A 24,072-nucleotide genomic window follows, 5' to 3' on the forward strand; every position below is an offset into this window, starting at 1 on the left:
GGAAAATACCATAAAATAGTTTTACTTTTACCCGTTCAACACCATAAAAACTGTTATTTATTTTCAATACTAGCTGTATGCCAGTCTGCAAGTCCTTCATGTGTCCAGTAGGTGATGCCCAAGGTCAGCTTTCTGTGTTTTTCCTAAGAAGTGCAACAGCGGAAGTTTTGATTTTACTAGGATCTCTTTCAGCCAACAAAGGGCTATTTTTCCAATTGTCCTTAAGAAATGTAAAAAAAAATAACAACATGTTGAAAAACGAATACATCTAAGAAAAAACACAATACACACAAACACAGTTACAAATCCCTAATACATTTTACAAGATACAACCCCCCCACCCACCCACATACCTTCTATAGATGAGATAGCTTTGCTCTGTATGCTCTCTCAAATGCATTTAGCTGTAGTATTTCTAAGCAGTAGGGAATTTCACACACAGAACACAGTTATTACCGTAGTAACCTATGTTGTTTTGCCAACTATCCCATTTAAATTTGCATTTTGATTTCATAGTCTGTAACACAGCCTTGGGCCAGAGTAAAAATTGTTCATGACCGGGATGACGAGGTCTGTGATTATACAGAGGGCCTACCCTACCGGTATATCTCTAATCATAGGCACTCTTGACTGTTACCGGGTGGATACTTCTAATCAAACTGATGAGACCCCTGGGTCAATCACTGGGTTTAAAATGGAGACCTGCACTCCAACACTAAAGGCTACAGAACACTAACTGGTAGATTGAGCTTGAATAGTGGTCTAAAGTGCTTTCAGAGGTTGAGATGAAGGTTGAGGCCCCAGCTGAAAAGACCTACAGGTGGAGCATGCTAACCTCAGGGCCGGCTTCCAGGCATAAGCGACATAAGATATTATTTTAGGAACTCAGTCTGGGTCTCAACTTACTGTTGAGAGTTAGAATAGTAGAATACACAAGGTGTAAGTATGAAATTTGGTTGTGCACGAGCAGTCTTTCTCTTGTTTTGTCAGTCACTGACAGTCACTCAATTAGCCTCAGTTAGTCAAGCCAGGTATCTAAACTTGTGGTAGTCATGGCCGAATACCAACCGGGCATGCAGGGCGCCCCCATTAATTTCAATTATTCACTCTCCCTCAGATACTGTATCATTAACATGGCCTAAGTCATACCAAAATGTGTAGATTACCGGAAATTAGCTTTAAAACTGAAAAACATTTTCTCCAAGCCATGGCAACATTTGTAGAATTGCAGAAAATTTGCTTTAAAACTGAAAAAAATGTATCTCTGCCACATGGCAAAATTTGTATAATTGCATGAAATTTCTAATAAAATCGCAAAATGTTCTCGCTGCTCCATGGCAAAATGTGTAGAACTGCAGAAGATTTGCTTTAAAACTGCAAAAATATCTTTCTAGCCCATAGCAAAATCAATAGAATTGCATGACATGTTTTTATAAAATTACATTTTCTCTCCACCCCATGGCAAAATGGGTCAAATTGCAAGAAATGTTTTCTTGCTTGGGGGGGTGGGGCTGATTTACCTTCAGAACTTCACAGCGCACAATTGCACAGACATGCGGTCAATGGCTCCGTCAAGCCCAGGAACAGACCATTACAACAGTTTAAGACATTTGGATGCCCCCACTACATATTTAGTTTGGACCACAAGGCAAATGCAGTACCATAGAGGTGTGTTTCAAGCTCAGAAATAACTTTGGTCTGCTACTTCCATAGAGGCTTCTCATGTGAAGACCACAGCTTTTATATTGCTCTGTTGGTAGACAAACAGTAGGCCTGACCAGAGCCTTGCAGAAGGCTCTCGACCAGTTCACCTAAGGACCATTAAAGAAGCCCCCCATCTAATTATGCCCCCATTATGCTCTTTACGCTAGTTTCTGATTTAGCGACAAAGATTCTGGGCAAATAACAATTCAGTGAAAAATTGTGACTTAAAAGTTAATAGTATTTATGCAATGTGTTTATGCAATGTGTTATTAACTTTAATTGTTAGGTGACTTTGTACCATTGTACATGTGTTTTGTTGTTGTTGTTGCCATTGATGTTATTGTTGTTTGACAGATGTCCCTCCTCTTTATAGAAATGGCCCCAAGGCAGTAAGATACCCCTGATTTACCTACAGGACAGTATCTGTACTTGATGTATCCAATAGCTACAGAGGAGGACAAAGATGAAGAATAGGTAAACAAGGGTCTTTCATCCTCCCAGACATGAGGACACAAAACATGAAGGATGTGGAGAAAGGAGAGAGAAAGGAGATAAAAGGAGCTTCTGAGCAGTGTTCAATATTTCTGAGCTGTGTTAGGGTCTGAGGGAGAGAGAGAGAGAGAAAGTGAGAGTGAGAGAGAGAGAAAGAGAAAGAGAGAGAAAGAGAGAGTAAGTGAGAGAGAGAAAGAGAGAAAGAGAGAGTAAGTGAGTGAGAGAGAGAGAGAGAGTGTGAGTGAGTGAGTGAGTGAGTGAGTGAGTGAGTGAGTGAGTGAGTGAGTGAGTGAGTGAGTGAGTGAGTGAGTGAGGATAAATTGTGAGAGTAGGAGATGAGGGGAGCAAGAAAGAAAGAGAGGGATGAGGAGAAGGAGATAAAGGGAGAGAGAGCGGGAGCAAGATAGAGAGAGAGAGAGAGAGAGAGAGAGAGAGAGAGAGAGAGAGAGATAGAGAGAGGTTGGTTGGTGCCCATGTTCCATCCTTATTATCAGGTTAATGGCTTCCTCTCAGATCTCCAGCTGTACATCTTTTATCATGAAAATCGGACCGCACTTTGCACTTTGTCGCCTTTGTTGCGTTGATTCTGCCTCCCTGATTACCCGGAAAGGTGTGAAGCTCCTTTCTCTCAAGTTACATAAGCGTTGAAAATGTATCTGGTTTTGATCCTCAGCCCAATTGTTCCTGTTCCATTTGTAAATATAATTTGGCTCCGGCCACACAACACTTGAGGCTACTGAGCTGGGCTGGCACAATATAACATCGTAAGCAAATACAGAAGAGTGGTTCTTTTTGATTGAGTTGGTTGTTCTGGAACATTGTCTTTGATCTACGGAGCCATCTCTCATCTCTCGTATTAGTCCGAGCTCTCGGTGTGCCTTTTCTGCCTCTCCCACTCAGGTGATGTGTACTTCGCGGCCTATAATTATACCTTTGGGACAGGTTGGTCACAGCAGCTACGTGTGGCTCTATCTGGCCTGTATTGTGTTGAGGAGTCAGTCAGTCAGTGGCATATCCGTCCCTGTGAATCAAGGTGGAGGAGGCTGTTAGTCCTCCCTCGGGGCAATTAATTATAGCAGACCTGTACGGTTGGAATAGGCTTTCCCCTGCCTAGTGTGAGCGTACCACACACACACACACACACATGGGAGTGCAAGCATGCACACGCATGCACACACACACACACTACTCTCAATCAGCGGGATAGATAGTGAGAGAGGGGGAGGACAGTGACAGCATGAGCATTGCCAAATAGAAGCCCATGTCTTTATGAAGACATTCTTGTGAGTCAGTGTTGTGGATCGTTGGCCCTAATGTTAACCTTAACCTTGATTGAACTCGGTTGGCTCTGTTGAATTTCGAAGGCTGTTTGATTCCCGAATGAGAATAGACGACGAGACTGCAATGTATATTTGATTTTGAAATGGTCGAATAGCCCATTGGTTTAGCCATAAGCATATTTCTTAATGAATATGTGTGAATATTGATTGATATTGACTTTTATCACAATATATACTTACTGTAGGCCTACAATGATTGGCGACAGCAGAATATATGATGTTGAAAGGGGGAGTTACAGTAAATGGATATGGGAAGACTGGTAGATCACTTCAAGTTGTCTGCTGCTGAACTTGTCTGACTCAACCATGTGCTAGTCTCATTTTCAATGAGGCGTTGAGGAGAGGGAGAAGTGTGTGTGTGTGTGTGTGCGCGTGTGCGAACGTACGTGTGTGTGTGTGTGTGTGTGTGTGTGTGTGTGTGTGTGTGTGTGTGTGTGTGTGTGTGTGTGTGTGTGTGTGTGTGTGTGTGTGTGTGTGTGTGTGTGTGTGTGTGTGTGTGTGTGTGTGAGGACAAACAGCTCTGCTTTCACCTCTATGGCTCTAGCTGTTGGTTGACCCCACATGTGGACAATAAGGTCACACTTCACCTCAAACCACCTTTTTGGATGCTGCCTTCAAATTAAATAAAGACATGTTTCTTTGTGACCGTGGAACGTGCAGCTACAACACAGCAGAGCCATCCAAATAACAGCAGAGCCATCCAAATAACTAAAATAACAGCAGAGCCATCCAAATAACTAAAATAACAGCAGAGCCATCCAAATAACTAAAATAACAGCAGAGCCATCCAAATAACTAAAATAACAGCAGAGCCATTCAAATAACTAAAAGAACAGCAGAGCCATCCAAATAACTGTATTTCTATGTGTACTTCCGAATGGTTAAATGTCGTATCCTCTGCTCTCCCGATAATGAGAGAAAGCAGCAGTCTCACTTGATTCATTGTTCTCATCCTTGTCATGTGCACTTCAAATCAATGTACTATATTTGATGTTTGACATGTACTAATTGCCTAACTAATGTCCACCAAGCCACTAATCCACTAGTCCTACAGAACACCTCCTATTGTATATTGACCTCCAGAAAATGTACTTCCTCACAAAGCACACAAGTAATAATGCATGAAGTTATAAAGATACTTGAATCATCCCATATCTCATTGATAAGACATATGGCAATGGGTGTGTAGTGACCAGCAGGTTTCGCAGCCTCTATACTAAAGACGTTATGGAGATAGGAGGGCAGCCTATTTTTTTTCTCTCACCGTAGTAACAGTCCCCTGGCAACGGACCAGAGTGCCAATTATTGCTAAAGTCCCCCAGGTTCTCCCATCTCACTCTGTGTATTGGTAGCATCAGCAGCGCCGGGAAAGTTTAGAAGCTTCATCGCATCAGGGGAAAACGCCATCGCTGACACAGTATGTCATTGGGATGTGTTTAATGATTCTTTTACCATGACATATTTGATTCCAAGATAGAGCTTTCGAGTACATTCGTGATTTCATTTTATTAACGTCTATTGTTTTTTACAATCCTGTTTTTCATATTTCTGTTACCGTGAGTCAGAACAGTGAGAATATTTCAAATGTCTTGATGGCAGTAGATGGAAATGTTTCCGCAATTATGAGATGATAGCAATAGACTGATTATATTTTATCAGTGAATTTAGAGTGCAGTTGAAAATAATGATGCAAAATGAAAAAATGTTGATGGTCCTGTAATTGTTTTCTGGATTATAGATGAATTGAGACAGTAAAATCAATAAATGTAGTGATTCATTATTTTCAAGTCTCAGTTCCAATCTAGTCTATTGCAGTATTTCAATAGTGGCTCCTGTGTTGCAGTCATAGCATCTCCCTGTATTTCCCAGGGCTCTGACCCTGGCCATATAGGCTCCTTTGCAGGAGGACAGGGGCTCCAAACCATCCTCCTGCTGGATTAGTGAGAGCGAGCGAGAGAGAGAGAGAGAGCTAGAGAGAGAACGAGAACGTGAGAGAAACATAGAGGATTCAGCATGGGGTCCAGCACCTCTTCCTACGCCCCAAAAACCATCTATCTGGACGTGGATGGAAAGGTTCAGAAGGTGGGTCCTCCTCTATCAGGTTTATATTATCTCTATTTTCCCTATTCCTTTTTCAGATTTCCCCCCACCCCGATTTCTAACTGATACTGATCTCTCCAGAGATCCCTCTTTATGAAACCTCATAAACTAATTGTCTCTCTTTTTTTCCCATTCTTTTTTATCTTCAAACATTTTATCTATTATTCTCCGGATCAGCCGAGTTAACAGATTGCGCCATCAGCTATTTTCTCTACCGTAGCTAGTCAGCATACTTGAAATGAAGTATTGAACACCAAGAATGAGTCTCTTATTACCTATCCATGAGTTCCATCCATTTTCATTCGCGCATATCCTGGTTGACCAGAAAATGAGATCTACAGACACAGTATCCATGTTCTTCTCTCTGTGTGAGAGAGGATGTACTCTGAGCTAGTCAGTGGGAGGGCTGGGGTCTCTCCGTGGGGACTCCTGTATCAGAGTTATACTCTCAAAAGTACCTTGTGTGATTGCATCTCTTCGATCATTGAGGTCCCTAGCTGCAATGATGGAGTCAACCAATAGACAGATTGGATGGTGAAATGGTGTATGTTTTTTGCTAGTATTGGTAGGCTACACTTAGAATCCAGTGTGGTTTGACTACTGTAAGAATCAGGTGACCAAATCAAAAGCTCACCAAAGTCATAAAATCTCTACAAGTGGCTAATGATCTTGACACAATGTGGGTTCCTTATGGCTCCACGGTTTTTGTTGGTTACCACACACTTAATCTCATGCACCAGTCATGCTGTGCCACCTTGTTGCCTGTATGTTCTGTTTATTTCTACATTTGTGGTGAGAAAGTTGTGAATTCTCCTCAAAACATGAGTCAGGTGTGAGGCCTCGAAATTGCTGTGTTTTCAATAAACCAAGAGGTGGTGTGACATTGTGTTTCACAGGTGTTTGTGGCATATTTTAAATGAGCACAGACAGTGCCACCTGTTGCTAGCATGTTCTATGCCTCCATTGTTTTCTACTCCCCCCTGAGTCTGAGGAAAACTAGACATGGTCCATGGTGTCTCAGTTGGTGAAAGCACGTTGCTTTCAAGGGATAAGGTTAAATTCTCGCAAGGATCACATACAGGAAAACGTATGCCCCTCACTGTACTGTAAGGAAAACCAGAATTGTTTAGTGGACTAATTCATTATCAAAGGGGGAAGAAACAGAACATGATATTTGTGAGGGCAGAAACATCACTAGCCTACCCAGTATGTTCTTGTTATCGCAGCTCCCGGGCCATTGCACTGTAATCATGTAATACATATACTGTAGATAACAATATAAGCCACTGTGTTTCATATTTGCTCTCATCATATGCTTCAACATCGTGGTGTGAGTGTCACTACCGACTCAGAAGATTGGGTGATCTCGCTCTCTGAGGCCGACGTGAGTAAATCACTAAGAACTTAAAATGCTACGGGCCAAAGTCTTTCATCAGGTCAATGGTATTCTAGGGTGCGTGCGTTCTCAGAGCATGCACAGAACAGCTGGCATGCATATGCATGGTAATTTTCAACCTCTCCTTGGCCCAGTCTGTAATCCCCACATGTTTTAAGATAACCACCATCATTCCTGTTCCCAAGAACTCTAAGGGTTCATGCCACAATGACTACCGCCCTGTAGCATTCACATCTGTAATCAGGAAGTGCTTTGAGAGGCTGGCTATGGCACACATCAACTTCATCATCCCAGAGGAAAGAGGAATACCAACGTGAGAATGCTGTTCATTGCCTAGAGCTCAGTGTTCAACACTATTGTCCCCTCCAAGCTCGTCACCAAGCTTAGGACCCTGGGACTGAACACCTCCCTCTGCAACTGGATCCTGGACTTCCTAACAGGCCGACCCCAGGTGGTGAGGGTAGGCAACATCACCTCCGCAGCGCTGACCCTCAACACGAGGGCCCCACAGGGGTGTGTGCTTACTCCCTTCTGTACTCCTTGTTCAACCACAACTGCGTGGACACGCACAACTCCAACACCATCATCAAGTTTGCTGACGACACAACGGTGGTAGGCCTGATCACCAGAGACGATGATACATCCTACAGGGAAGAGGTCAGTGACCTGGCAGTGTGGGGTCGGAAACAACGACCTCTCCCTCAACGTCAGTAAGACCAAGGAGCTGATCGTGGAAAAGGGGTGGGGCAAGTACTCCCCCATCCACATCGGCGGGGCTGCAGTGGAGCAGGTCAAGAGCTTCAAGTTCTTCAGTATCTAAATCACCTCGAACTTAAAATGCTATGGGCTCTCAAATCCTCAAAATGTTCTATAGCTGTACCATTGAGAGCATCTTGGCTGGCTGCATCACTGCTTGGTATGGCAATAGTACCGCCCTCGATCGCATGGCACGACAGAGGGTGGTAAGGACAGCCCAGTACATAATGGGACCGAGCTCCCTGCCATCCAGGACCTCTATATCAAGAGGTGTGAAAGGAAAGCCCTGAATATCGATTCCCACCACCTAAGCCATATAAACTATTCTCTAGTGCTGAGCGATTAATCGAAATGTCAGTAATTTTTCCATGTCGGCTCAATTACTTGAATTCCATTTCATTCATTTTTTTCTCCTGTGGGCTCAATGCGCACATTGCACTGCAGTTTCTTTAGAGATTTTTCCGATCATATGCCCAAACGGTGTGATGTAGTAAGGAGTTGTAGTTCCCAACAGGACAAATGTTCTACATAGTTTAGTGCAGAAAACGTGATAATAAACTACAATGACCATTATCCATTGCAGGGCTAAACTTCTCCAGTCTATGTTTATTTTACGCTTGCTATGTAGGAGACAGAAGAATGTGAGATTAAGAAGTGGTACATAGAGAGCAGTTTCTTCAAGAGGTATCTCTACCTGAAAATACATGATCTAAGTGATTGGTCGTTGGTATTCAGCAGTCATAAAAGCATGCTGTATTTACCTTGAAGCACTACTAAAATATTGATTTTGTCAGACAGCATAGGCAGCAGCTCTATAGAGGTGAGATGATGACTTGGAATGAATTAATAAAGTCTTCAAATAAAACAAATATAATATACACAACAACTGAAATATTTTACTAAAGTAAAGTAATGTGAATAAATGATGGTTAACAGTAATGGGCAGTCACTACCATCATGGGACTTTTATTCATTGTTTTAATCTGTGTTGTTACAGCATTCAACCCACATAATGCATGGTGCATTTAATGTTGAAAAAAAATAATTGAAACCGAAATCAACATTTTGATACTTTAAAAAAAAGTATCGAATCCGAAACAGAAACCTCAGAAAGCACTTAACACTTTTTGTTATACCTTGTCATTTTTACATTGTTATTGATTGCTGCATTGTTGGGGTTAGAGTTTGCAATAAAGGCATTTCACTGTACTTGTGCACGTGACATTAAAACTTGAAACTTGTCTTATAGAATGTTGCATGTTATTCAATGGGTGGATTTAATCCTAGATGCTGATTGGTTAAAAAACCCTTCCAGCCAGTGTCTATTTGCAATGTTGCATTTGGTAGCATTTCAAATAGCTACTGCTTCTCTAATGGACCTGTCCTCCAATTTCTTTGGCTCATTAAATCTTGAATGCATTCCGGAATAAAAAATGGTCAATTCCCTCTGCATATTTAACCCACTTAGCACAAGTGAATCTACCGGATTTTGTTACCTTTGTACACTGACAAGCCTATTTCTTCAAGTCTGCTTTGATTTTGGATACATAGGGCCAGGCACTTAGTAAGCCCAGTATACTTGTGATGACACAAACCCCTGTTGTTATGGTCGCATAGAGTGGTTCAAGTAGAGACCTGAAAGTGACACATGTCCGTTCAAGGGCTCGGGAGTTTGAGGGATTGTCTACTGCATCTGCTTGTGCAAAAGGTCTTCAAGTTGTTGGAGGCTAGCCAACATCGCAAGCTTAGATACACTTTACTTGACAATGAATCTCAGACAGACACAATATGAAACAAATGTGTACCATCAGTATACCACAAATAGGAACTAACATTGTTAACGAAATGTATTATCTGTTTTGACATTTCTGTATATATTGCTGTGGTTTACAGAGAATGATACACACTCTCTCGCTGGGTTGATGAAGCAAGTATTTGTTGCTAGTATGTTGACGGAGTGTCATATTATCTACGAGTTTGGGTTGGTCCCTGACAAGGGTAGAGTTGTTGAGTTCACACACATCTTCAACTGCATGCCTTTGTGATTTAGTCCTCAATATTTGAACTCATAACATACAGGGCTCACTTGAAAAAGAGATGTGGATCTTAATGTGACTTCCCTGTTTAAATAAAGGATAAATACCTTTTAAAAAACACAATTGTTTTCTCTTTCCACTGTAGCCTTTTTTTCTGTGAGACTCAGGTCTCACAGAGAGCAAACTGTTTTCAGGTGGCTTGAGATGCATAGGGAGACAGACGACTCTCACCATTCGTCTGCCCTTTTTTTCAGGTGGTTTTCAGTCGGCATTGTAGCCCGTGTGACATCAAGGAGCTCCTTTGTTCCTCGTCCAACATCCCCAGGTCAGTGACATTTCAGCTGCAGCCGTCTCCTTCCCTCGTCTCTCTCGCCATTCTCTCACAGTCACACATCAGTCGAAAGTATGCACGACACACAGCACATTTGTTTCAAGTTCACTACAAACGTATCGTCTCTCTCTATCCTGACTGAGCTTCATGAATGATAAGTAAACTACAAGTAAACACCAAGCGACAAGCTTCACGTGTGTTGCGTTTTAGAGCACGTGAACAAGAAATGTAGGTTGCATTCTTAATGGATCTCTATATAGTGCACTACTTTGGTGCCCTGGTCAAAAGTAGTGCACTTTGGGAATTGGGTGCTTTCTGGAACGTATCCTTGTTATTTATTATTGTTGTTCCCCCTCCGTAGGAATACTGCCATCATGATGGTGGATCCTGAAGGGGCCCTGGTGTCCATAGACCCGACCATGCCTACCAACTCTCCCAAGTAACACGTCACCTTTACCCTTATCACCAAATCTCAATGATACAGTATTTGCTCGATTGAGCTCAGTCATAGCAAAGATTGAGCTCATTCATAGAAAGATTGAGCTCAGTCATAGAAAGGCATTCCTGACTGTTATTAATCTAAAGAATGCATAGCCTATGTACTATGCGTAAAAATACTTTTCAAATGTTATGTAATCAACGACTTGATGAATGATGTTGGAATGTTACTGACATGTTTTACAGCTCCTTGTACAAAGTCATTTCTTTGTCCACCGGTCAGCTCGGAGGTGAAGTACCACCGTGATAGTTCAAATTCAACAAACACTTTTTAACCCTTGACCTTTTAGATCTTAATTCATTCTTACTCGCATAACTCACATAAAGCTATCACAACCAAACTTAAAAACAACATTAAAACAACTCTGGGTACTAAACATAATTTTCGATACCTAGAGTGATTTTTTTGTTTGTTTGCGCCCACAGAGAAAGAAGACATGTTTCAAAATGTGTTATCTCAGGTGGCAGAGCAGTTCAGCAGGTAATTAGTGTGTTTATGTTTCACTGCAGCCAGAAGCATTGCGCTTTAGCCTTTTCCCTTTCCGCAGAAATACCCTCACCAGGGCCTTTTCAAACAAACCCCTTTCACATAATTTTTTTTACAGGGCTTTCCGAATCAATGAGCTGAAAACTGAGGTGACCAACAGACTGGCCATGTTGGAGAAAAGAGTTGAGTGTATGTGCAAGGTTTTTTTTGTTGTTTGACTATCGGTGTGTTTCTCTCTTTGTGTGTGTTGCTTCACTGTTACTGAATTCACCACTTTAGGTACTAACAGTCGTGTTGCCGTTACAGTGGAGGGACTGAAGGTTGTGGAGATTGAGAAGTGCAAAAATGACCTAAAGAAACTACGAGATGAGATGACATCCAGAGGCGGAGGGAGGTACGATGACCTTTAACATAAATGACACTCAGCAAGCCTTGCTTCAGATATCTTAGGATATTCTATAGTAAGACTTTTATGTTGGTTTTAAAATGTTGTTGCGATTTCGAGGAATCATACAGCTAGCAGATCAATGATACAAATATGATGTATTTTCTCGCATCTCTTCAGAGTCGGGAACTGTCCCTGCAAGTACAACTTCTCAGACGACGGGAAGAAGCTTAATCCCAGACGTGACGTCCCAAGTTATCCAAAGGTACGGAATTAGGGGATTCTAGTAATATGCAGTAGGCTATACGTTTTTCTTCTTCTCAAATCTAAAGATATGAATCACTTTGACATCATTAACTCTAGGACTGACGCTGTGACTACTCTCTTATTTCTACAGTATACCTTATCCCAGGAGACTATTGAAGCACTGAAGAAGCCAACATTCGATGTCTGGCATTGGGAACACAACGAGGTTAGTTCTCTTGAGATTCATTTATCTTCTGATATCCATCATAATTCCATCCAGGCCCTATATAATCACATTTTTGTAGTAAAACATCTTGAAGTATTTTCTCGAGTTGTGAACTTAAAGGAATAACTACACTCAAAAACAATATTTTAGTCTTTTTTTCATTAGTCCAATTGTGCATGTCAGCAATCATGTTTTCAAGATAGAGCACTTGTTGTGCCTTATGATGATGCGTGTAGTATTCTTTTAACTGTGTCTTTGAATGGTGGTTTAGATGCTGAGCTGCTTGGAGTACATGTACCATGACTTGGGACTGGTGAAGGAATTCAACATGAACCCCATTACTCTCAAACGCTGGCTGGTAAAAGTAGAACTGTATAAAAGCAATTACCTCAATGTGCAAGTGGATATGCAATTGATATGGAACAACAACTTCAAAGAAGAGAACCTAAAAGCATTGATGGCTATTTGGATAGTTTGATTGACAGCTTTCTTTCTCACAGCTGGGCATTCAGGAGAACTATCGCAGCAACCCGTTCCACAACTTCCGCCACTGCTTCTGTGTCAGTCAGATGATGTATGGCATGATTAACCTGTGTAACCTGCCGGTAAGAAACGACTGTCCTAATATAATATCATACAAGCCATTTACCAGACACACGTGGTCTTTAACTCGGGTCCAGACTTTTTTCCTGGTCAGGTCAGGTGGTAAGGAAAAACCTCCTGGCACCATGTATTAGAGATTAGAGACATCAACACGTTCTGTGTGTGTTCCTCAGGAGAAGATGACTCTGACGGACATGGGCATTCTCATGACAGCTGCAGTGTGCCACGACCTGGACCACCCCGGCTACAACAACACGTAAGCGCCCAAAGGTTCCTACTCTGCGCCTCAGTTCCCACTGCTCTACAGCCTTGACTTAGATCTCTGAATAGATGTGGATGACAGACACAATACGGATGTTTGGAACTCCTTAAATACTGTTAACACATGGTGGAAATGGTCCAATCCATACTTCCAGTTTTGATGTAAGGTCGGGAGTTCCGTCCTGACCATATGACATGGCCAGGGTAAAACTCTGGGTCCTGGTGATTATAGCCTTCCCTGGTCAGGTCATGTTGTCAAGGAAAACTGATTCATGTCACAGAGGTTTATTTTGCCTGTCAGGTATCAGATCAATGCTCGCACAGAGCTGGCTGTGCGTTACAACGATATATCTCCCCTGGAGAACCATCACTGCGCCGTGGCCTTCCAGATCCTCTCGCTGCCCGAGTGCAACATATTTGCCAACGTCGAATTGGAGGCCTACAAGCAGATCAGACAGGTAGGTGGTGACCTAGGCTAATGCACAGTGATTCTTTCTGCATACCAAATGGCACCCTATTACCTACTTAGTGCACCACTATTGACAGAAGTAGTGCACTATATGGGGCGGCAGGTAGCCTAGTGGTTAGAGCATTGGACTAGTAACCGAAAGGTTGCAAGATCAAATCCCTGAGCTGACAAGGTAAAAAATCTGTCATTCTGGCCCTGAACAAGGCAATGTTCCTAGGCCGCCATTGAAAATAAGAATTTGTTCTTAACTGGCTTGCCTAGTTAAATAAAGGTACAATAATAATATTTTTAGCATACAGCCTTTGTCTCTTTGCATTTCCTTCTCTCTAACTAACCACAAGATGTTTTGAGTTGGCCTAAGGCAGGAGGGGGATTTCATCATTTGTGATTTTACAGGCCATCATTACCCTGATCTTGGCCACAGACATGGCCCGGCATGGAGAGATATTAGACTCCTTCAAACATAAAGTGGACAGCTTTGACTTTACCAACGAGGAGCATGTCACATGCGTACGTATTGTACATCACATGACATCAACTGACTATGTATACTGTACATAGGGCAGCAGGGTAGCCTAGTGGTTAGAGTGTTGGACTAGTAACCGGAAGGTTGCAAGTTCAAACTCCCGAGCGGACAAGGTACAAATCTTTCGTTCTGCCCCTGAACCCACTGTTCCTAGGCCGTCATAGAAAATAAGAATTTGTTCTTAACTGACTTGCCTAGTTAAATAAAGGTTAAATAAATACCTTTGTACCAGGAATAGCCTCAGCAAATGACAGAAACTAGGAGGGGTGCTCTATAACAAAGACAGGAATGGAAAAATAGGGCATACCCAATAAAGACTTTGAATAGTGGCCTGGAGATACACTATATATACAAAGGTGTGTGGACACCCCTTCAAATTAGGGGATTCACCTTTCCAACAAATCAGTTCATCAAATTTCTGCCCTGATAGAGCTGCCCCGGTCAACTGAATGTTCTGTTATTAGGAACAACAACGGCTCAGCTGTGAAGTGGTAGGCCACACAAGCTCGCAGAACAGGAACGCTGAAGCACATACTGTGGCACAAAAATAACATCTGTCCTCGGTTGCAACACTCACTACCAAGTTCCAAACTGCCTCTGGAAGCAACGTCAGCACAATAACTGTTGGTCGGGAGCTTCCTGAAATGGGTTTCCATGGCTGAGCAGCCGCACGAAGACCGCAAAGCCAAGTGTCAGCTGGAGTGGTGTAAAGCTCTCCTCCATTGGACTCTGGAGTAGTGGAAACGTGTTCTCTGAAGTAATTAATCAATCTTTACCATTTGGCAGTCCGGTCTGGCGGATTCCAGGAGAACACTACCTGCACGAATGCATAGTGCCAACTGTAAAGTTTGGTGGATGAAAAATAGGTGCTGACTGGGGCTGATTTTCATGGTTCGGGCTATGCCCCTTAGTTCCAGTGAAGGAAAGTCTTATCGCTTCACACATTGTAGACGATTCTGAGCTTCCAACATTGTGGCAACAGTTTAGGGAAGGCCCTTTCCTGTTTCAGCATGAAAATGCCCCCATGCACAAAGCGAGGTCCATACAGAAATGATTTGTCGAGATCGGTGTGGAAGAACTTGACTGGCCTGCCCTGACCTCAACCCCATCGAACACCTTTGGGATGAATTGGAACACCGACTTGCGAGCCAGGCCTAATCGCCCAACATTGGTGCCCGACCTCACTCATGCTCTTATGGCTGAATGGAAGCAAGTCCCCACAGCAATGTTCCAACATCTATCAGAAAGCTTTCCAGAAGATTGGAGGCTGTTTATAGCAGAAAAGGGGAAGTCAACTCCATATTAACGCCCATGATTTTGGAAAGCGATGTTCGACGAGGAGGTGTCTACATACTTTTGGTCGTGCAGTGTTATGTGATTGTAATGGAGTTAAGAACGTACTGTAAACTCACTCCACAGCTATCTGGAAATGTTGCAGACGGAGATATCGAACTAGATATTTTTTGATAGCTCAAACGGTTGGTATGTTGTCAAAGAGGGCAGTCACGTGTGTCTCCAAGCAGAGGATCACTGGTCCAAGCCCGATACAGGTACAGTGGAAGACAGGGACAGGGTCGGTGGAAGACGCTAAACTGTTAGCAAGCACACGGATGTCCGTTTCATTATGTCAGTCCGGTCCTATCCTATGGAATAAAGCCAGAGGGTTCTAAGATAAAGTGCCTGTGTAAACCTTAAGTGCTCCAAAGCCTTTTTTACCACAAGCACAGTGCCGTGAAAAAGAATTTGCCCCCTTTTAAAATGTTCTCTACTTTTGCATTATTTTTGATACTGAATGTTATCAGATCTTCAACCAAAACCTAACATTAGATCAAGGGAACAAACCGTAAGTGAACAAATAACACAACAATTACATACTTATTACAGATTCCCTTGATCTAATATTAGGTTTTGGTTGAAGATCTGATAACATTCCGAATAAAAGAATATGCAAAAATAGAGAACATCAGAAAGTGGACAAACACTTTTTCACGGAACTGTAGACCTGTCCTGAAAAGTCACACTAGCTAACCAATGCTAAGAACTATGGTTGTGTTGCCATGACGCACAGTGAAAATGACTCTGTATTCCTTGGCTGTTATGTGTGCAGCTGAAGATGGTTCTGATCAAATGCTGCGACATCTCCAACGAGGTCCGGCCAACAGAGGTGGCCGAACCCTGGGTGGACTGTCTGCTGGAGGAGTACTTCATGCAGGTGACCTCGCTCGAGTCTTATCATGTCTAATAATGTGTAATAAGAAAGTCTAATAATAGTGAGTCTCGTAATGGTGTTGATTGGATTTTTGGAGTGAAAACAGGATTCGGCTGTCACTCTTGAAGTTGTGCATGCTTTCTTTAGTAGGGTCAACTAACAAAAAAAATCATCAACATTTCGGCCATCTTGGCCTTCATTGGGGCGAGTCTGTCGATAAGAATGATGTCATGAAAGAGCGGAGGTGACATGTACAAACCCTCCTGTCTCGGGAATTGACAGAGTGACAGGGAGAAGACTGAAGGGCTGCCGGTGGCTCCGTTTATGGACAGAGACAAAGTGACCAAGCCCACTGCCCAGATCGGATTCATCAAGTTTGTCCTCATCCCAATGTTTGAGACAGTCCTGAAGGTAGGCGTGTGTGTTTTAACCACAAAGCAAATGTCACAGCATAGACATAGTGTGTAAGCGCAGTATGCGCGTGGCAGTGTTGGCGTTTGTGCACACGAGCGTGTGCGCATGTGTGCCGCCTGTGAGTGTTTGTGTGTGCTTCCGTTTGTACACGTCTCTTATATTTCATGACCTCTTGAAAACAATGCCAGTGGATAATTGCATATTGACTAGAAAAGACTGCTGTCCTGAATACCTACCCACCAACCTCCCCTGTGTGTGTTGCAGCTCTTCCCCCAGATTGAGGAGATCATGGTGCAGCCTCTGAGAGACTCGAGAGACCACTATGAGGAGCTGAAGCAGATCGATGACGCTATGACAGAGGTATGAAAACAGTTCACATTTAATAATTACAATGTCCTTCAGGGTTGGGGTCAATTCCATTTCAACTCCAGTCAAATTCCAATTCCCGATTTTCCTCGTTGGAAAAACATTGGACAGAATTGGAATTTCTTATTACCCACGATCAACCAGGGTATTTGTATCCTTGGGGGGTGTCCAACCACTTTCTAACATAAAGGTGTGTCTTTTGTTCAATGAGGCACAGAAGAAGAAAACGGAAAATATGTCATTAGGAGGGAAGAAGAAGTAAGCTTTGCTGCTGCTGTGAGCACAGTGGTACTGTGTAAGTAACGGACTCTGATTGGCCGGTAGTGTTAGTCCTGAGTGCCCCCTCTCTCTTCTGCCTCTCTCCAGTCTGCCAACAACAACACTGCTGCAAGCTAGTGAGCTCGCTATAGTAGGAGCACAAAGTTTTCTTCTACTACGACCGCACAATATTTTCATCACTCTGAATTTGCTTTCGAAAAAAGAACCGAATAAACCAAAAGAATCAGCTCAACTCTACTGCATAAAAAAAAAAAAAAGTGTTTTCACAAAAATAACAACAGACTGTTTGAGTACTTGGAACCACTAGCAAGATGAGGCTCTTCCATTGAAGATGAGGTTTATAGTTAAATTATTCAGTTCTGTAGTATTCCCCTCCAATTTGCACCAATCAGTCCTGGCCCTTGGGAGGGAGGGCACTCACCTCAACACCAAAAACGAAGCGGGGTCATTTACATAGACCTGCAGCCCAGTGGCAAAAGCAAAGTGGTGAAAACGTTGCGCTGTCTAAACGTCATCAATGTGTGTAGTGGGATTCGTCACAAACTCATTGATAACGTTCTGATGACCGAATGGTATCTTCCCCGTCTACTATTTGACAGTTTTTCTCTCCCATTGCTGTGTGTGGTATTGCAAGGTCATAGTGTGCAAGATTTTCCACAGCGAAGAGCATTGTGATGGATGGAGCCAAATCACAATCAAGAATGCTTTGTCCTCTTAAAGCACATTGTGTGTGTGTGTGTGCGTGTGCGTGCGTGAGTGTGCGCGCGTGTGTGTGTGTGTGTGCCACTTACTCAGAATCCTGTCTCTGGAGAATGCAGTCTGATATCCTGATGTGCTTGTTTCATTTTAGGGCTCTGGCTCTCGTTTTATGATCCAAAAATTCAAAAAGGTTGTGGGTCGTCCTGATCTGCGTCTTTGAAGACAAGATGGAGGGTGAAAAGAGTTCTCTTCTACACACTGAGCCAGCCTCAGACTACATGAAACACCCTGGGTGATCTCCACTGTTTTGTTATGGACATTACAGGAGGACAATGTCTCTGTTTCAATGTCCACACTAGCATACTACTTAGGATGAAGTCATGTATCAGGGACATTGGAATATAACCAATGTGTGTTCTTGGTGTAGTCTGTATTTTTTTGGGTCATTTTTACTGTAATTTCTGAAATTGGTCATTGTAGGTATCAATTACTGTGTTCACACAGGCAGCCTATTTCTGATCTTTTTGCCCAATAATTGGCAAAAGATCTGATCGGATTGATCAAAAGACCAAACATTTGGAAAATTGGTCTGTCTGTGTATACGCAGCCTATCATAATTTCTGAGTGACAATTAGTCATTGTAGGTATCAACATGCCATATTTTCTGCTTTCTGTTTTTAGTCACACTTGTTGATGTTGCCTATTACAAATAGCAACTTGTATGCTAGAACACTCTCTTTTCCTTTTCAGTTCTCCTATTCAAATGCAAAACTGTTTCTGAAACCGTTTGAATAAATTGACTCTTGATTTAAACATGTCAAGTACACAGCATATTTTAACATAATTCTGAGGGTTAAACATTATTCCAACAAATTCAACAAATTATTCCCCGGTGTGTGCACTGAATTAATTTACATAAATTCATATTTTGAGGTTTGTGTATTAGCACATCCATTGTTGTGCAGTATATTCATTCTGAGATACATGTTGTAAGTTATTACAAAAGTGTTTCATTTACAATCTAAAATGTTACTCTTATATTATTTTTAGTTTTGCATAGCACATCCTACATAAACTGTGTAAAATACAGTACAGTTGTAAAACAAACATCCTTTTATATTACATTTGTCACCTAGTAATAAACTCCACCAGTATTTTGAAAAGGTACAGGTTATTAAGAAGAGATTAACATGCACAGTAGTGTCTGATTTTCATCTCAGAATGTAATTCTCATCGAAGGTTCATGAGTCATGCCATTGACTCTTCTCTGATTGGTGCAGGGATGAATGAACGAATGGAAGGTCAAGCTCAGGAGTCTTTGAAAACGTATGTATTTTACTTGATATCTGTATTCTATTGTTTATGCTTCATGCACAATACGGATGGCCCTCACTTACGCTTGGATTTTCTACTCATTGTCATTTAGGAAAACCATTTTAAGAGTGTAGTAGCCTATAGCTAAATGCTTCGACTGGGTATGTGTTGAAACAGGACCTCTTCGCCAGTTTTGTTGTACCACCCCAAGCTACCACATTTCTCTTTAGTGTCCCTCCACAAAGATAAGTGGGTGGTATTCAACAGGTACAGTAGATTTACTAGTGCCTGTTTTATAACCTTTTTTGATTGCAACCTGTTTCACATTTTCAAGAGTGATTATTGTCCATCTGGAAGACAATACTTACATGGTGATTACACTTTTTATGACCTACATGATTCGGATGACAATTGGATGATAAAGATTACGGCCCCGAAGAATCCAAAGAGATAGGATGTCAATACTGACATTAATATTTGCAGCAGGTCTGCTGCTAAATGCTGACGACAAAACAGGGATGGAAAGAACTTTCCTCTGCTTGTTTCCTGTGCCAGTTGGTTTCATGTCCAAGACCTTTTCACCTCTTTTCTCAATCTGTTTGATGGGTTCTTGGGGCTGTACTTAGGCCCTGAGTATAGCCTAGTCCTTTTGTTTAGAGGGAAATATCTTTATTCCCCGTGTTGCATGAAAGTAATCACTAGGCCTTGCTATCACCCCCCCCCCCACACATTTTTTTTGTATCTGTCTGATAAATTATGCTTTGCTTGTAAACTATTTGTTTCGGTCTTTGTTTGATTCTCACTGCAGTATAATTTTGCTGTTTTCTTTCATTCCAATTACTCATAAACACCCCTCAGACATGTACTATCCTGTTGATGATGGGGCAGCAAGAGAGTGAGAACTCCCGAGACAATTATAACCTTTTTACATCACTCAAGTTTGTTCAAAGAAAGGACAACTCTCAGTTGACACTGAGAGACACGTCTGAAGTCTTTGAATGAAAGTAATTACCCTCCAGCCCCCTCTCCCTCTCTCCCTCCCTCCTTTGCGCAGTTCTCACTTGCGTGCAAGACATCAAGACCCACAGTATTTACATTAACCAGAAGGAATGCTTTAATTAGCCATGACATACTCTTATCACGAAGGAGATGCTGTTGCTTTGCCAAGCAGAGCTAAAGGGACATATTGATATCCTTTAATATACACTACCGTTCAAAAGTTTGGGGTCACTTAGAAATGTCCTTGTTTTTGAAAGAAAAGCTATTTTTTTGCCCATTAAAATAACAGCAAATTGATCAGAAATACAGTGTAGACATTGTTAATGTTGTAGCTGGAAACAGCAGATTTTTTTTATGGAATATCTACATAGGCGTACAGAGGACCATTATCAGCAACCATCACTCCTGTGTTCCAATGGCACATTGTGTTAGCTAATCCAAGTTCATCATTTTAAAATGCTAATTGATCATTAGAAAATCCTTTTGCAATTATGTTAGCACAGCTGAAAACTGTTGTCCTGTTTAAAGAAGCAATAAAACTGGCCTTCTTTAGACTAGTTGAGTATGTGTAGCATCAGCATTTTGTGGGTTCGATTACAGGCTCAAAATGGCCAGGAATAAAGACATTTCTTCTGAAACTCGTCAGTCTATTCTTGTTCTGAGAAATAAAGGCTATTCCATTCGGGAAATTGCCAAGAAACTGAAGATCTCGTACAACGCCGTGTACTACTCCCTTCACAGAACAGCGCAAACTGGCCCTAACCAGAATGGAAAGAAGAGTGGGAGGCCCCAGTACACAACTGAGCAAGAGGACAAGTACATTAAAGGGTCTCGTTTGAGAAACAGACGTCTCACAAGTCCTCAACTGGCAGCGTCATTAAATAGTACCCCCAAAACACCAGTCTCAAAGTCAAAAGTGAAGAGGCGACTCCGGGATGTGGTAATCTGACCCCACTAAAAGCTCTGTACAGGCCCTTATCATGGCTTATCAAGTAAATGTTGTTCTTTAAACTGAATTTGTCAGTGAAAGTGTGTTGGAGATAAGTTCGCTGGAATGTTAATCATAAGTGATTAAATCTGCGTTCACCACAATGTTTGAAACTCATAGAGGAGCGAAACGCATTAAGCGAGACTGCCAGATAGTTATGTCTACATGTTTTAGTTTTTTGGGTTACTTTGACTCACCCATCACGGATAGGTCAAGATGGGCCACATTCAGATTTCAAAATTCAATGGAGGGCCACACAGATCTTTTTTTTTACCTATTTGTTCCCAAAAAAAGGGCAGTTATTTCATTATAGCTTGATTATGATTTTGCCATATTTTGTTATCATGTTTAAGAAGTTTCAAGTGAAGCCTGGAGTACTTTTTTCATGTAAAGAAATATTTTGTGCATCTTGTGGAAAAGAGAACTATGTACGTTCTTTCTTTCCTCCGTGTGCATTTAGAGACAAGCATGATACGTAAAAGCTGGCAATGTGTAGCAGCTGGCAATATGTTTTGCTTATCGGAACCTAGAAAATTATTTGAAGTTGCAGAGCAATTTTGGGCTGCCCAGTACAAGCATCTCCCCTCACCATGCTCTCTCGATCTCTCTCTTTCTTTCTTTCTCTCTCTCTCTGCACAGAGCGCCCCCTAGGCTCAGAGTCTCTTCCCTGGCTGTTTTTCTGTAAATGACTAGGGTCAAAGGTCAGTGTGTGGGCTTAGAGGACAGTGCTGTTGCTTTAAACCCCTCCATCAGCAGGCCTTTTTCGAGGGGAATTTCTGCTGCAGCTGCAGGCTCTATCATGACCCATGAACCTATAGCCTTCATTCCAGCATTCTTCACAGAGCAGCAACATGGCAACCTTACATGACTTGTACATACCAACTACTTTCTCGGAGAACGGTCAGTGAAGATCGCATTTAAGATTCTCCGCATTTAATCTAAAAAAAGTGGTTCTTCTTCAGACCAGGCATAGTGGCTATACGGTATTATGAGTCACTCTCGTTCTTTTCATTGCTGACCATGCAGACAGAGAGGACAGAGAGGACGACTCAGTGCTGACCAGTCCAGGCACAGACCGTTTCAAGCGCTCAGATGAGAGACAAAGGCATGCTTTTTTTGAAATGAGAACTGCTGTTAAAAACTCAAGGATGTTCCGTTCTTGACTCCCACATGCACAAGAATGTCAGATTCCAACGGATCTCCGGGTAGGGGCCCGGGAGGAGAAGACAAGGCAAATACACATAAAAGGTAGTATGCCCCTCTTTTCTCATGCCATTCTCTGGACTATTTATGGGAGTATCGCAACTCATTGAACTGTTACACTTTCTACCTGTTTGACAAGCCTGGAAGACCTCACACATTGGAAGCAGAGTACTTCACGCGGACACCTGTATCAGCTCCAGGTCGTTAACTTTACAGGATGTCAGGACGCAGCATACGATTCCTCAAAACAGAGAGCACATACTGTTTTCATTGAGCCAGGTCCATTCTCCTATTCTCATTCGACATTTAATGTATCCCAACTTCTTGTGACATATGAGAGCAGTTTTACTCAGCATGTGAGCTATCCCATGACTATAAAACCTCTGTTTTTCATCAATAAGGCAATCTTTCAAAGGCAACGTTCTTTTACGAAAATATTGAGAGATCTTGTTTCCTAAAGAGCTTTGGTGGCTATGGAGGCTCACCCATCTTAACATATACATGTCATGCATACCAGCATTTACCAGTGCTCTATCCACAAAATGTGATAGCATAACATCCCACATCCAAGTCAAACACATCTGATTTCCGGCAATAGATGTCTTCAGAGAATGGTCTTATCTTGGACGAGCTTCTGTTTTTCTGTCCTCTTATCAAACGTCTTTCTTCAGTTAGGAGAAGAGCTGGAACTAAATGCTAGTTACAGTAATACTGTAATTGAATGTTCCTCTTCCCTAACCTCTATTTTTAGACTGTGAAGGGTCTTACTTAACTTTAAAATGTTGCAGGAACGTTCATACCGTACTCATTCATTTTAGGAAGAGATCTTGGAACCAGTTGATTTATTTGAAACAGACACCTAGGGCATTGTTAAAACAACATGGAAAAGGTTTATTTTTCGAGAGCTGACATATATGTCACGAAGTGGATGGTTCCGAAATACCCCATCATATCTTCATTTGCACCTCCACTGAAAAACGTGAGGGAAATTGCCAGTTCACATCACACAACAGTTTATTAGTGGTGTACTAATAGATTACCATGAAGAGTAACTCCCTTGCCGTTGTCAAATAGAATCTTTTTTTCTTCTTTTTTTTAATTCCTCCACATATTATGTGCAGCCTGCTATTCAACTCTATTAGGCCTACAACTAACAATTGCAAGACTTACAGTATCTACATTCATTTTACAACGTTTGCTGCTGTAGACTGTTAAATTAGTGGTTATTTAATCCAAATTAGGCTGTCAGAAAGGCTCCAAAAATCTAAAAGATTCAGTTTAATCCGGATCAGAGCAAAAATCAGGTTGTTAAAAGAAAACGACCAAATGGAATTGTTTACGCCGCAGTAATCTTGTGCAGGCATCTTGATTGTGTGTTGGCAAAACATCAGCAGCGGCACAGCGACCGCTGGCCCACACGGCAATTACACTGTGCTCTTATCCGAATGAATAGCATGCCTGTTGTCAGCCCGGGCCTGGCGGCAGGCAACCATGCACTCTCTCTCTCTGGGCTGTCCTGCCGCTACTATACATCTCTCTCTCTCTCTCTCTCTCTCTCTCTTTCTCTCTCAGGTCATGAATGCACACTTATTGCAGACCCCTCGCCTTGCACTCTGATTCCTGTCACCAGCCACTCAAGACCTCTCTCATACTTATATGGACTTTCACTCGCCAAAGCAATTTGGGGATTTACAGTGCGGTGGAGAAGACTATAGGATAACAGTTGGAGAAGTCTATTTCAGTAC

At 42.1% G+C, this 24,072-nt stretch overlaps 1 protein-coding gene across 3 annotated transcripts; it reads left to right on the top strand.

Moving 5' to 3' along the window:
• Positions 1–4,778: 4,778 nt before the first annotated feature.
• On the top strand, positions 4,779–18,636 carry LOC135546057 (high affinity cGMP-specific 3',5'-cyclic phosphodiesterase 9A-like). 3 transcript variants are annotated; one of them, XM_064974166.1, is made up of 20 exons: positions 4,779–4,953; positions 5,406–5,618; positions 10,079–10,149; positions 10,517–10,594; positions 10,840–10,883; positions 11,080–11,134; positions 11,259–11,329; positions 11,447–11,534; positions 11,706–11,790; positions 11,923–11,997; positions 12,269–12,355; positions 12,498–12,602; positions 12,774–12,856; positions 13,163–13,319; positions 13,727–13,840; positions 15,964–16,068; positions 16,348–16,476; positions 16,744–16,839; positions 17,063–17,140; positions 17,975–18,064. In XM_064974166.1, the coding sequence occupies exons 2-19, from the start codon at positions 5,550–5,552 to the stop codon at positions 17,105–17,107; spliced, it is 1,557 nt and encodes a 518-aa protein (XP_064830238.1). In that variant the 5' UTR covers positions 4,779–4,953; positions 5,406–5,549; the 3' UTR covers positions 17,108–17,140; positions 17,975–18,064. The 3 variants fall into 3 exon arrangements, with proteins under 3 accessions (XP_064830238.1, XP_064830235.1, XP_064830237.1); XM_064974165.1 differs by having other exon boundaries at positions 4,781–4,953; positions 17,057–17,140; XM_064974163.1 differs by lacking the exon at positions 17,063–17,140 and having other exon boundaries at positions 4,780–4,953; positions 17,975–18,636.
• The last annotated feature ends 5,436 nt before the right edge of the window (positions 18,637–24,072 follow it).

The sequence above is a fragment of the Oncorhynchus masou genome, chromosome 9 (assembly GCF_036934945.1).
Source record: "Oncorhynchus masou masou isolate Uvic2021 chromosome 9, UVic_Omas_1.1, whole genome shotgun sequence".
Taxonomy (NCBI): Eukaryota; Metazoa; Chordata; class Actinopteri; order Salmoniformes; family Salmonidae; genus Oncorhynchus; species Oncorhynchus masou.